We start from the raw sequence: 12,944 nt of genomic DNA, 5'->3' as shown, positions 1-12,944 counted from the left end.
AAATCATCATGTGCTAAATGCCTTTTAACTCACAGCTGGGAGAAACTGGATTAAGTGTAAATTACTCCTACCCAGGGAAACATGTAATAAAGCAGGGATCGCATACATGCCCACTCTTTCCTCTCTCGTTAGCTAAGTATGTTCGGCACAGGCACATATCTGGTGACCTTCCAGAACTCCATTCTTGGCTCTCTGCACAGTCAAACTGGCAATTTTTGGGAGCTTCAATTAATTGCCTTTATCCACAACAGGAGCAGGTGAGAACAAAAGGAAGTACCCCACTAAAGAATCACAGATTGTAGTTTTGCAGGGATTTAGTGCTACCATTACTGTTACGTTGCATTTACAACTCAATCTCCTGTACAGCAATGACTGCACCACTGAGAGACCTTCAAGGCCAATTTGAAGACAGATCATCCTGGAGAGAATCTATCTAAGTGGTTGCCAAGAGTCAACACTGACTTGACGGCACTTAATCAATCAATCACTCAATCAAGTACAGATCATGATAGTTCATGAGAGCTAGCAGCAGCCATTTGAAATGGGGATGGGCACACTATGATGGTTTGCCAGTAATTGGCACTATGATTTGGACCTGATCACTCACAAACACATTGGTGTGGAAATATGGGTGCAATGCCCACTTTCTCTAACACTGGGTTGGTTCCTCAGGGTAATTTATTTATTTAAAACATTTCTCTCCTGCCCCTCCAGTGCAATACTGCTTAGGACGGTCACAACAACAAAACAACAAAATATAAACTAAATCAGACTCAATTAAAACTAGACCCAAATAAAACCAAATTTACAAATTTAAAACCCACTAAAGTGGACAAAAAATAAAATTTAAAAACCTCTCCAACAATAAGTCCAAACATAATTATTTTTTTAAATGCTGAGGGAGAACTCATAGAGAATTTCATCCAGGAGGGCATCCAGAGTTGAGCAGTCATAACCGAGAAGACCGTGTCTCTGGTCCCTGCCAATCAGATCTCAGTCAATGGTGGGGCCACAACTAGGGCCTGAGATGTAGAATGGAGGGTCCTGAAAGATTCATATGGGTGAATGGAGTCCAATAGATGCTCTGGCCCAAAGCCATGACTGATATATAGGTGTGCTTGTGTGTCAAGTCTTAGAATGGCCACTAAGCACATAAAATGCTTCCCACACAATTCACTCACTGCATGGGCTTGCTGGCTTGCTTGTTTATTTATTTGATTGATTGATTTTCTATACCGCCCTTCCAAAAATGACTCAGGGCAGTTTACACAGAGAAATAATAAATAAATAAGATGGATGACTGTCCACAAAGGGCTCACAATCTAAAAAGAAACATAAGATAGACACCAGCAACAGTCACTGCGAGAACTGTGCTGGAGGTGGAGAGGGCCAGTTACTCTCTCCCTGCTAAATAAAGAGAATCACCACATTAAAAGGTGCCTCTTTGCCAAGTTAGCAGGGGTTAGCAGGGGGGCATAGCCAGTTTTAGTATTGTTACATGACACAATCAAGATGAAAAGTTAACAGATAAGTCAACATATATCTTAAGCATTTTGGTCTGAAACTTATCTGTAAAGTGCCTGTCTAGTTCTTTATAGAATCACTCAAGGTGGCTAACATGATTAAAATACAATCATAAAACACAGTCATTAAAATGGTCAGAGTAGCAGATAAACAAAGCACCACAAAATAAAGACGTCAAAATTAATAGGGAGGGAGTTAGATGAAACCAACCAAAGGGCAGTCTGAATGCAAGTCTGCCAAAATAAAAAGGAGTCACAAAATGGTGGAAAGCCATCGGAGAGGAACCAAATGAGTTTCTCAAGGCAAAAGCAAAAAAAAGAAATGTAGGGGAACAGACCATAGCTCAGTGGTAGAGTACATGCCTTGTAGTAGCAAGCATGAATTGTTCGCTTTGCTAAGCAGGGTCTGTCCTGGTTTACATTTGAATGGGAGAATACATGCGAGCACTGTAAGATACGATGAATCTATAGCTATAATTCTCCTGGGTATGCCTTGGAATGTGAGTCCCAGCGCCCAGCTGATTGACTGGGCAGCAGATGGGCCTGATTGGCTGAGACGCACCCAGGAGGATTGGTCGCCACGGCAGCGGCAGGCCTGGCCGCAGAGGCCAGAGGCAGCAGCGAGCCCAGCCCAGCCACGGAGGCAAGGCCCAGGAGCGGGGGGAGGGGGGAGGGGGGAGAAAGGGGAGGCAGAAGTGGCAGTGGGGAGGAGAGGCGGCTGGGCCTGGAAGTAGAGACTGGGGCAGAAAGGTGGGGGGGGGAGGTAACTGCCGGCCCCAAAGAGCGCACAGATTCTCTGTGCGGGGTCAGCTAGTATTTATATATTGCTTCTCAAACAAAGTTCCCAAAGCGGTTTACATAGATATAAACAAACAAACAGGCTCCCTGTCCCCAAAGGGCTCACGATCTAAAAAAGAAGCATAAGATAGACACCAGCAACAGCCACTGGAGGGATGCTGTGCTGAGAGTGGATAGGGACAATTACTCTCCCCCTGCTATATGGCTGAGAGAGACTCCCACCTGTAACCTTGGAGAAGCCACTGCCAGTCTGTGTAGACAATATTAAGCTAGATGGACCATGGTCTTACTCAGTAGAAGGAAGCTTCCTATGTTCTTGTGTTTTATTTTTAAATTTTATTTATCAGATTTGTGCACCGCCCCAAACTTTCCTCTCTGGGTGGTTAACAATAACATAAAACAAGTTAAAACATACACAAAAATCTTAAAATAATTTAGGCAATCTAAGTCAAAAACAGATTAAAACTTAAAAATTTTAAAAAGCCGAAAAAGCTTGAGTGAAGAGGTATACAGGAAGTTCATCCCAGTCTCTATTCATCTCCATTTAAAAGATTCTAGGTATCCTGACCCAGTATAAGAGAGAGTTTTGCATCCACATGTAGTTTTTACATTTCTTCTGTCCCAAATAAAGCAGCATGGTAGGCAAATTTCTGTGTGCATGCACAGTATTCTAGGCATACATTTATACTGAATTAAAACTAGTGGCAGACATGACAGGCAGTCCTACACTGACATTAGGAACCCTCCAGGGCTGCTGCGCAACTTGAAAAGAAGCTCTAAAGATGCAGTGTGAGGGGGCCGCTGTAGAATGACTTATAATCACTTCTGGGCAGTAGTACAGCACTACTGCCAGGAAGCAGTTTTAAGTAGTCCCCCAGCAGCCCCGCTGCAGACACTGTTAGGGCTTGCTTTCAAGGAGTATGGTGAAAAGACAGCTGAAAGGGAAAATCAGGAGAGTCAGGAGAGCATGGAGAGTCACTCCATGTTCCAGAATGCATGGAGTTTACTCAAAACCACAATACTAGTAGCCCAGTTAGATTGTATATCCAAAAGGAGGATAGGTACCACTAAGTCCAGGAGGATGCCAGCATGGCTAACGGGTACCGTCAAGGAAGCCATAAAAGGGAAGAAGACTTCCTTCTGAAATTGGAAGGCCTGTCCAAATGAAGAGAACAGAAAGGAACACAATTCTGGCCAAAGAAATGCAAGGTGACAATAAGGGAGGCGAAAAGAGTTTGAGGGACATTTAGCTAAAAGCATCAAGGGTAATAACAAAAACTTCTTTAAATACATAAGAAGCAGGAAACCTGCCAGGGAGGCGGTTGGACCATTAGACAATGAGGGAGTGAAAGGGATTATTAAGGAAGATATGGAGGTTGCAGAGAAGCTGAATGAGTTCGTTGCGTCTGTCTTCATGGCAGAGGATACTGAGCATATACCTGTTCCTGAACCAGGCTTATCGGGGATGGTGGCTAGAGAGCTGAGTCAGATAGAAGTGATAAGAGATGATGTACTAAACTGTCTGGAAAAACTGAAAGCTAACAAATCACCAGGGCTGGAGGGCATCCATCCAAGAGCCCTCAAAGAACTCAAATGTGAAATTGCCGACCTCCTTGCTAAAATATTTAACTTATCCCTGAAATCGGGCTCTGTACCAGAGGACTGGAGAGTAGCAAATGTAACACCGATTTTCAAAAAGGGATCCAGGGGCAATCCGGGAAATTACAGGCCGGTTAGCCTAATGTCCGTTCCAGGCAAATTGATGGAAAGCATCCTCAAAGATAAAATTGTAAAGCACCTAGAGCAACAGGCCCTGCTGGGAGTCAGCCAGCATGGCTTCCGCAATGGTAAATCTTGCTTCACCAACCTTTTGGACTTCTTTGAGAGTGTCAATAAGTGTGTGGCTCAAGGTGATCCAGTTGACATCGTATACCTGAACTTCCAAAAAGCTTTTGACAAAGTTCCTCATCAAAGACTCCTGAGGAAACTTAGCTGTCATGGGATAAGGGGACAAGTACATGTGTGGATTGCTAACTGGTTGAAAGGCAGGAAACAGAGGGTAGTTGTAAATGGAGAGTTTTCACAATGGAAGGAAGTAAGAAGTGGGGTCCCCCAGGGATCTGTACTGGAACTGGTGCTTTTTAATTTATTCATAAATGATCTAGAAGCAGGGGTAAGCAGTGATGTGGCCAAATTTGCAGATGATACCAAACTCTTCCGGGTACTGAAATTCAAAACTGATTGTGAGGAGCTCCGAAGGATCTTTCCAGACGGGAGTGGGCGACAAAGTGGCAAATGCGGTTCAATGTTAGCAAGTGTAAGGTGATGCACACTGGGACGAAAAACCCCAACTTCAAGTATGTGCTGATGGGATCTGAGCTGTCGGTGATTGACTAGGAGAGGGATCTTGGGGTCGTGGTGGACAGCTCGTTGAAAGTGTCGACTCAATGTGCAGCAGCAGTGAAAAAGGCCAATTTCATGCTAGGGATCATTAGGAAGGGGATTGAAAATAAAACTGCTAATATTATAATGTCCTTATACAAAACTATGGTGTGACCACACTTGGAGTACTGCATATAATCCTGGTCACCACATCTTTAAAAGGACATTGTAGAACTGGAAAAGGTAAAGAAGCTGGCAACCAAGATGATCAGGGGCCTAGAGCACCTTTCTTATGAGGCAAGACTACAACACCGGGGGCTTTTTAGTACAGAAAAAAAGATGACTGCGGGGAGACATGATAGAGGTCTATAAAATCATGCATGGTGTGGAGAAAGTGGAGAGAGAGAAATTCTTCTCCCTCTCACACAACACTAGAACCAGGGGTCACTCCATGAAATTGATTGCCAGGAGGTCTAGGACCAACAAACGGAAGTACTTTTTCACACAACACGTGATCCACTTGTGGAACTCTCTGCCACAGGATGTGGTGACAGCCAACAGCCTGGATGGCTTTAAGAGGGGTTTGGATGACTTCATGGAGGAGAGGTCTATCAATGGCTACTAGTCGGAGGGCTGTGGGCCACCTCCAGCCTCAAAGGCAGGATGCCTCTGAGTACCAGTTGCAGGGGAGTAACAGCAGGAGAGAAGGCATGCCCTCAACTCCTGCCTGTGGCTTCCAGCGGCATCTGGTGGGCCACTGTGCGAAACAGGATGCTGGACTAGATGGGCCTTGGGCCTGATCCAGCAGGGCTGTTCTTATGTTCTTAAGTTGTGCAGCTGCCCCACAGATCCTTAACCACAGGTCAGTGTAGGGTTGCCCAGCACGTCAGCCACTATTGCCACTCAAATTGCCCTGCACGTTTTGCTAGGTGTTCCATAAAGTACTGGAATGTCTCCTGTGTGGGCCTGAATACATGCTTAGAAGTGGATTTGGGTTACTGGGTTTGGTCATGTTGCTACCCAACTGCCTGCAGCATGTTACAAGATGCTGACACATGGCACTTGTAGGAAATAGAGGAGACCAGCTCAGCGCAAAAATGAGCTGCACCTTCTCTTTTCACATGCTGCTGAAATGTCAGAACGATTAACCGTGAAAATCCAAATGGAAGAAAGATCATGGTAAATAAAACAGCAGACGCTCCCCCCACCAAAAAGCTTGTTTTGCTCTGGATACATCACACTTAAATGGAAAAACCAAAATGTGCTGGAGCCCCACCAAGCGACACGAAAGCAGGTGCTTCCACCTGTGCCAGGCTAATTCCAGCCAAAACAATCTCCTCCCACAGTTAACTCTTCCAAAGGAAAGAGAAACCACAATGATCATATTCTGGCGGGTGGGTGGGGGATCATTTATCTCAATGGACACAGACTGCCCTCCCTCCGTGCAACAACTGTGGACTTTCTCCCATTACCCTTAAAATACATTCACAGGCGAAGAGAGTCCAAAAAATCTCCCCCAGTGTGCCAGAGAGGCACAGCTGTATGGGTGCCGCTGCTGCTCGAGCTGCCGAGCTCAGCACAGCACATTCCCGGCCCTTGAGAGAGAGGACCGGCTGCGAGCGGGATCGGTTACACGGCTCGGTGTGTCATGCCATTAGTCAAGACTCTCAGAGCCTTGCTTCTCACTCACTTTAGGAGCTTACAGCAGATATTGACGGAACACTTCTGCAACCGGCAAGGCTTCGGTGGATACAACGCCAAGAGAAACTTGTTCAGGCAGACATCGTCAGAAGGTTCTGTTTAAGGAGTTAGGCATGAACAGCACTGCACAAAAGCCTTCTGTGATCCCCTTAGCAATTGTATGCGCTGCTGGCTGTGCATCTCTTTTTAATGCTTCTGCACAAGAATGGCCCTGCGAGATCAGGCGAAAGGTCTATTTAGTCCAGCAATCTGTTTGCCACAGCACTTGGCAAAATGCATCTGAGCATTCATGTACACTATAGGAGGGTGATGCAATTCGTTCTCAGCACCTGGTATTCAGAGGAACACTGCCTCTGTACTTAAATGTTCTACTAGGGAAGAGAGCTGGTCTTGTGGTAGGAAGCATGTCTTGTCCCCTTAAGCTAAGCAGGATCCACCCTGGTTGCATACGAAAGGGAGACTAGAAGTGTGAGCGCTGTAAGATATTCCCCTTAGGGGATAGAGCCGCTCTGGGAAGAGCATCTAGGCTCCAAGTTCCTTCCCTGGCTTCTCCAAGATAGGGCTGAGAGAGATTCCTGCCTGCAACCTTGGAGAAGCTGCTGCCAGTCTGTGTGGACAATACTGAGCGAGATGGACCTATGCTCTGAATCAGTATGTTCCTATGTTCCTATGTACTTAGTTATTACCCTGGTCGAGGCTGGGTCAGAATTTTCTCCACAAGTGCCCAGATCACAGACCTTGCTAAGAGCCAACCAGGGCCAGATCAGCATAGGACATTGTTGCAGCCAACTGCTGGTTCTTATGGTCATGGCCTGGGCTGGCTGAATTGGCCCCACTCCTTTCCTTTAAAAAAGGTGCAGTTCTTAAAGGGGCAACTGTAATTGGGGGACCCAACCTCTTGGAACCTCTCTAATTCTTTCCCACATGAAGGTAATAGGTAGATTATGAAGCAACACTTTGAGCAACTTTTCGAATCACTAGGTCTTGGGGGGAAACAGCTCTGAAATGCCCCTTTCAGTGTAGGCCTGAACACATGCTTAGAAGTGGGTTTGGGTTACTGGGTTTGGTCATGTTGCTACCCAACTGCCTGCAGCATGTTACAAGATGCTGACACATGGCACTTGTAGGAAATAGAGGAAACCTGGAAACCAGTCCCCAAGCACGTTACACCGCACCAATCCATCAATGCCTGCCAGCATTCATGACGCTCACATGCTCTTTAAAATATACAATATTCCCCCCTCCAAAATTAAAAAGGAAAGCAGCTAGCAAACAGTTAAGCTGAAACGCATCACATTGATATCTAAGTCAAGCAAGCAGAAATTAAATAGGATATGAAAGGATAACAAACAGTGCCTTCACCTTCTTGCATATCCTGCAGACACCACAGACTAAAGACACACACAGACAGCTTTTATTACACTACGCACTGACACAGTGCCTCAGCTGTACTGCACAATTTGTACTTAAGCCAGACACTGAACCACTCAACCCATTTGTGGAAACACATGTGTGCACATACATACACAAGAGTATCAGAGCAGAAAAAAGTCCGTTACCCTCTTTTCACCTACATATACCTTTTCTGCCTAGTTATGGCTTATAGCTCTCTATTGGTGAATGATGTTTTCTACCACTCACTTTAATGCAATATGAGATGCAATTATCTTCATAGTGCTTACAACATCTGTGCCTTGGCCCATGCTTGCATCTGAAAAAGAAAACCAATTGGCCATTGTTAGTTGCTTTTTGCATATCATGAAGTGTTTTACTCTTTCCCAAATGTACAACATGTTACCTTGCTACTGCCTTATTATTTACTGAGTGCAAAGAATATTTCTTTGCAATACTTGAGATTGTTTAAAAATCATATTAAAAATATTTGCAAATTATGTACAAATAAAGGCAAGCTCTTTACTCTAGTGAGAGCTATTGTAGTAGTGTTAAGAAACTGAGCTGCAAGCCAGGCCACTAGGTAACCTTAAGATAAGTCGCTATTCTCTCAGTCGCAGATAAGCCAAGTGGGGGCAATAATATTTACTTACCTTACACAGAGAAATCTCACAATGGACATGGCCAGGATGACTTTGTACAAACTGGTGACTCTCACTGACCCTGCTGATCCCCCTGTCTTTCTGGTATGCACAGGCAGGGTGAGGGAAGGGCAAAGTCTTATTTTTGAATGCACTGTTTTGGATCTCCTTAGAACCTCTGAGGCACAGTACCATCAGACTGACTCTGCCTCCAGCTCATGCTTTTAAGCTGGAAAAGAGAAGGAGCTCATTTTTGACTTGTGTCCACCTCTCCCCCAAGCCTGCAACCTGGAGGACAGGTGGCAATGGGTCTGTTTTGGACATCATGTTATGCTCTGGAAGCACTCCAAATAAGTCAAAGATGTGCCCTCTGTCTTGTAAGAGTTCCTATCTTAGAGGAGAGCCAGTGTCAATCTCTGACTCAATGCCATGTTTTGGAGTTTCTGAGTAGATCCAGTAAGCAGCATAAAGACAGAAGAGGGAAGGAAAACTCACTGGGGGCAGGGGAAAGTTGTCAGAGCAACTGTGGCCCACACTTGCAGACCCTTTTTGATGGCAACTCTTCATGCTCTAGATCAGGGGCTGGCAACCTTTCAGAAGTGGTGTGCCTCGTGTTATAGCTGTGGGTACCTGAAACGCCCCCTCTCCTTCTACAGTCCACATGCACAATGTTGGAGGGGGGCACTCACATCAGCTGATGCTGCTGCTCCCATCACAGGAGGAAGAAGAGTCCCGCCCTTTTGCTACTGCCTCCTACATTGCCACTCTTCTTCCTCAATCACAACTCCATCTTTTTCACTTCTGCCACTGATGTGATCTAACTCCCTGATAATAGCAATAGTGTGTCACTTTTGGCACATGTACCATAGGTTGCAAATCCCTGCTCTAGATCCACAAATTTTGTGCAAGTGAACATAAGAAGAGCCTTGCTGGATCAAGCCCAAGGCCCATCTAGTCCAGCATCCTGTTTCACACAGTGGCCCACCAGATGCCGCTGGAAGCCTGCAGGCAGGAGTTGAGGGCATGCCCTCTCTCCTGCTGTTACTCCCCTGCAACTGGTACACAGAGGAATCCTGCCTTTGAGCCTGGAGGTGGTCTATAGCCCACTGACTAGTAGCCGATGATAGACCTCTCCTTTATCCAAACCCCTCTTAAAGCCATCCAGGTTGTTGGCTGTCACCACATCTCCTGGCAGAGAATTTCACAAGTTGATTATGCGTTGAGTGAAAAAGTACTTCTGTTTGTCAGTCCTAAATTTCCTGGCAATCAATTTCATGGGATGACCCCTGGTTCTAGTGTTATTTAGCTTCTCTGCAACTTCCATATCCTCCTTAATAATCTTATTTATTTATTATTTCTCTGTGTAAACTGCTCTGAGTCATTTTTGGAAGGGCGATATAGAAATTGAATGAATGAATGAATGAATGAATAAATAATCCCTTTCACCCCCTCATTGTCTAATGGTCCAACCGCCTCCCTGGCTAGTTTCCTGCTTCTGATGTATTTAAAGAGGTTTTTGTTATTCCCCTTGATGCTTTTAGCTAAATGTCCCTCAAACTCTCTTTTCGCCTCCCTTATTGTTGCCTTGCATTTATTTTGCCAAAGTTTGTGTTCCTTTCTGTTCTCTTCATTTGGACAGGCCTTCCAATTTCGGAAGGAAGTCTTCTTCCCTTCTATGGCTTCTTTGACGGTACCCATTAGCCATGCTGGCATCTTCCTGGACGTAGTGGTACCTTTCCTCCTTTGGGGTATATGAACTAACCGTGCTTCTCGTATTGTGGCTTTGAGTAAACTCCATGCACTCTGGAGCGAAGTGATTCGCCTGATATCCCCTTTCAGCTTTCTTTTCACCATACTACTCATTTTGGACAAGTTTCCTCTTCTGAAATTCAAAGTTTCTGTGTTAGATGTCCTTGGTGATTCTCTCCCCGCATGTATGCTGAATTTGATGGCACTATGATCACTGTTCCCTAAAGGGTCGATGACACTGACATCGTGCACCAGGTCCTGGGTGCCACTCAGGATTAAGTCCAAGGTTGCCTTCTCTCTGGTTGGTTGGTTCCAAGACCAACTGTTCTAGGGCACAGTCATTCAGCATATCTAGAAATTTGACCTCTCTGTCATGACCTGACTGTGAATTTACCCAGTCTATGTGTGGGTATTTGAAGTCACCCATTATTACTGCCCTGCCTCTCCTTGACACCCCCCTGATTTCCTCCTGCAACTCCCAGTCACTGTCAGCATTTTGATCCGGAGGGCGATAGCACGTCCCTAGTAGTACATTTCCTTTCAGGCCTTGTATTGTCACCCACAGGGTTTCTGTGGAGGACTCCAGTCCACCCAGGTTTTCTACCCTGTTAGATTCTATCCCTTCTTTAACATACAGTGCTACCCCTCCTCCAAGGCGCCCTTCCCTGTCCTTTCTATAGAGTTTATACCCAGGGATAACAGTGTCCCACTGGTTCTCACTGTTCCTGTTTCGCCCACTATATCTATTTCTGTGTTAGCAACCAAGCACTCCAGTTCACCCATCTTGGCTCGGAGGCTTCTGGCATTGGCATACAAGCACCTATATGCTGAGTCTCCTACCTGGTATATGGTATCTTTCTTTTGGCTCTTTGACCAGCTGGCACAGGCTCCCATCTGCTCTTTATACGGTTCTGCTCTGTCCCCTTCTGTTTTATCTGAATCCTTTGCACCTCACACCTTAAAGGATGGCATTTGCCGAATGGGATACTGCCCAGCTCCTGTCGGCTATTCCCCAGGTGTCATTTTAAAAGCTGCTCTGCAACCTTTTTGATTTTAAGTGCCAGCAGTCTGGTTCCATCTTGGTTCAAGTGCAGCCCGTCCCTTTTGTACAGGCCTTGCTTGCCCCAAAATGTACCCCAGTGCCTAACAAATCTAAACCCCTCCTCCTGGAACCAAGATCTCATCCACGCATTGAAACCTCTCAGCTCTGCCTGTCTCACTGTACCTGTGTGTGGAACAGGTAGCATACTTTGTGGGCCACATGTTGTTCCATCTACTTTTAGGGGAAAGTCTGCAAGATCTACTACAGCTCACAACTCACAAGGGGCCTCTTCACCTCTGCTTCATTTTCCTTTCGCAATAAGAATGTGCAAATTCTACTGGTGCAAGGATTTCCAATAGTCCTACTTTGGACAGAGAATTTGAAAAAGATAAATGCTTTTGAGAGGGCTGTCCAGTTGTTAGACCTATCAAGTTGAATTACAAGGAAATCAATTTGATACTGGCTCTAAAAATTAGATTTTCTCGTAGTCAAATATTTGCAGTTTGAACACAAAATAACATTACTCAAACTTTACATTGGTGCCAAATATTTTTGGAAGCTTTGAATTATGCACTGCAAAGCATGCCAGTCATAAATCATCCATGAGGTCAATTTGTGTAGCAAAAATTGTAATGAGGATGTGATCAAGTTACAGACATTTAGGCTTTAGTTATATCTGAAAGGAAACATATGGGAGAGAAACTTGATAGAGGATTAGGATTAAGAACTCAATGGTTTTTCAAACATATGCAAGTGGGACATTTGGTATTTTTAAGGAAGTTCATTTCTCTTGTTCGTTGGTCATCTGAACCTTTTCTTGAAAGCTCTGTCGTTTCCTTACTGACTACTTTGCTAGCTTCTAGATATGCTTTGTGGGTATATCAAATGAATTCAGTATTAATTTCCAATGCAATTTAATTAATTTTCAATACAATATTAAATCATCTTATCATCCTTTTATGCAGGCTGAGTGATATTTGTTTCTTTACAAATACTTCATGACACTTAACTAACATAGCTAATATTAAAATACAAGGACAAATAAATTCAAATTAGTCCAGGTCTTATCGTGGATTAATCTCTGCCCCAACTGTTAGTTGCTCAGGGATGGGAGAAGTAAAGTGAAGAAAGGAAAAGTGCCCTCTAGCCTCCACCACTGGCCAGAGGACTAAGGAACTCTGGGAAACTGCACCCTCTGCCTTCCAGGAAGAACATCACGGGCCAGGGGACAACCAGCCTGATCCCCTCCATCAGACAAAGAAGGAGCAGCTACAGGAAGCATGTTTCCCTCCTAACTGCCAAGAAAGAACCTTGTGCTCCAATGACCAGCTGCCAGAGGGCTAGGAACTGCTGAGTTTTGCAGGTCTGTACCTAACCACGCATATACTGAAGTGAGCTCTTCCTATTGTCTCCCTCAAAAACTGAACTCTTTATTAGGACTATGGAAGGATTTGGCTCGGAAGGGCTGAAGCTGAATCCAGTGCACATTACCCCTGACTCTGAGCAGAGGCAGCTGCTTTCACTGCTCCTGTGCAGAACTCTACGAGGAAAGCACTGGGAAGGATAACATATCCCAGTGCTTCCTGCATGCCTCCCCAGGCATCACTGGGGCTTTCTGCAGCTCCACTTCCCTTAAGGGGCCCTCCTCAGCACTGTGTAAGGGCTGCCCTGCATGGAGGGAAGTTGCGGAAGTGGCCATTTCCACACAGGGCCATG

General features: G+C 45.2%; 1 protein-coding gene across 2 annotated transcripts in view; it reads right to left on the bottom strand.

The window, feature by feature from the left end:
• The window catches only part of TMEM135 (transmembrane protein 135), a 255,810-nt gene that overhangs the window by 23,038 nt on the left and 219,828 nt on the right, over positions 1 to 12,944 (bottom strand). For both annotated transcript variants that reach the window (XM_053307850.1, XM_053307851.1), the window contains exon 9: positions 8,046 to 8,115. In XM_053307850.1, the coding sequence (XP_053163825.1) occupies positions 8,046 to 8,115 (70 nt within the window). The remainder of the gene's footprint in view (positions 1 to 8,045; positions 8,116 to 12,944) is intronic.

Source organism: Hemicordylus capensis, chromosome 3 (genome assembly GCF_027244095.1).
Source record: "Hemicordylus capensis ecotype Gifberg chromosome 3, rHemCap1.1.pri, whole genome shotgun sequence".
Classification (NCBI taxonomy): Eukaryota; Metazoa; Chordata; class Lepidosauria; order Squamata; family Cordylidae; genus Hemicordylus; species Hemicordylus capensis.
The sequence above is the reverse complement of the archived record's forward strand: the minus strand, read 5'-3'. Positions and strand labels throughout refer to the sequence as shown.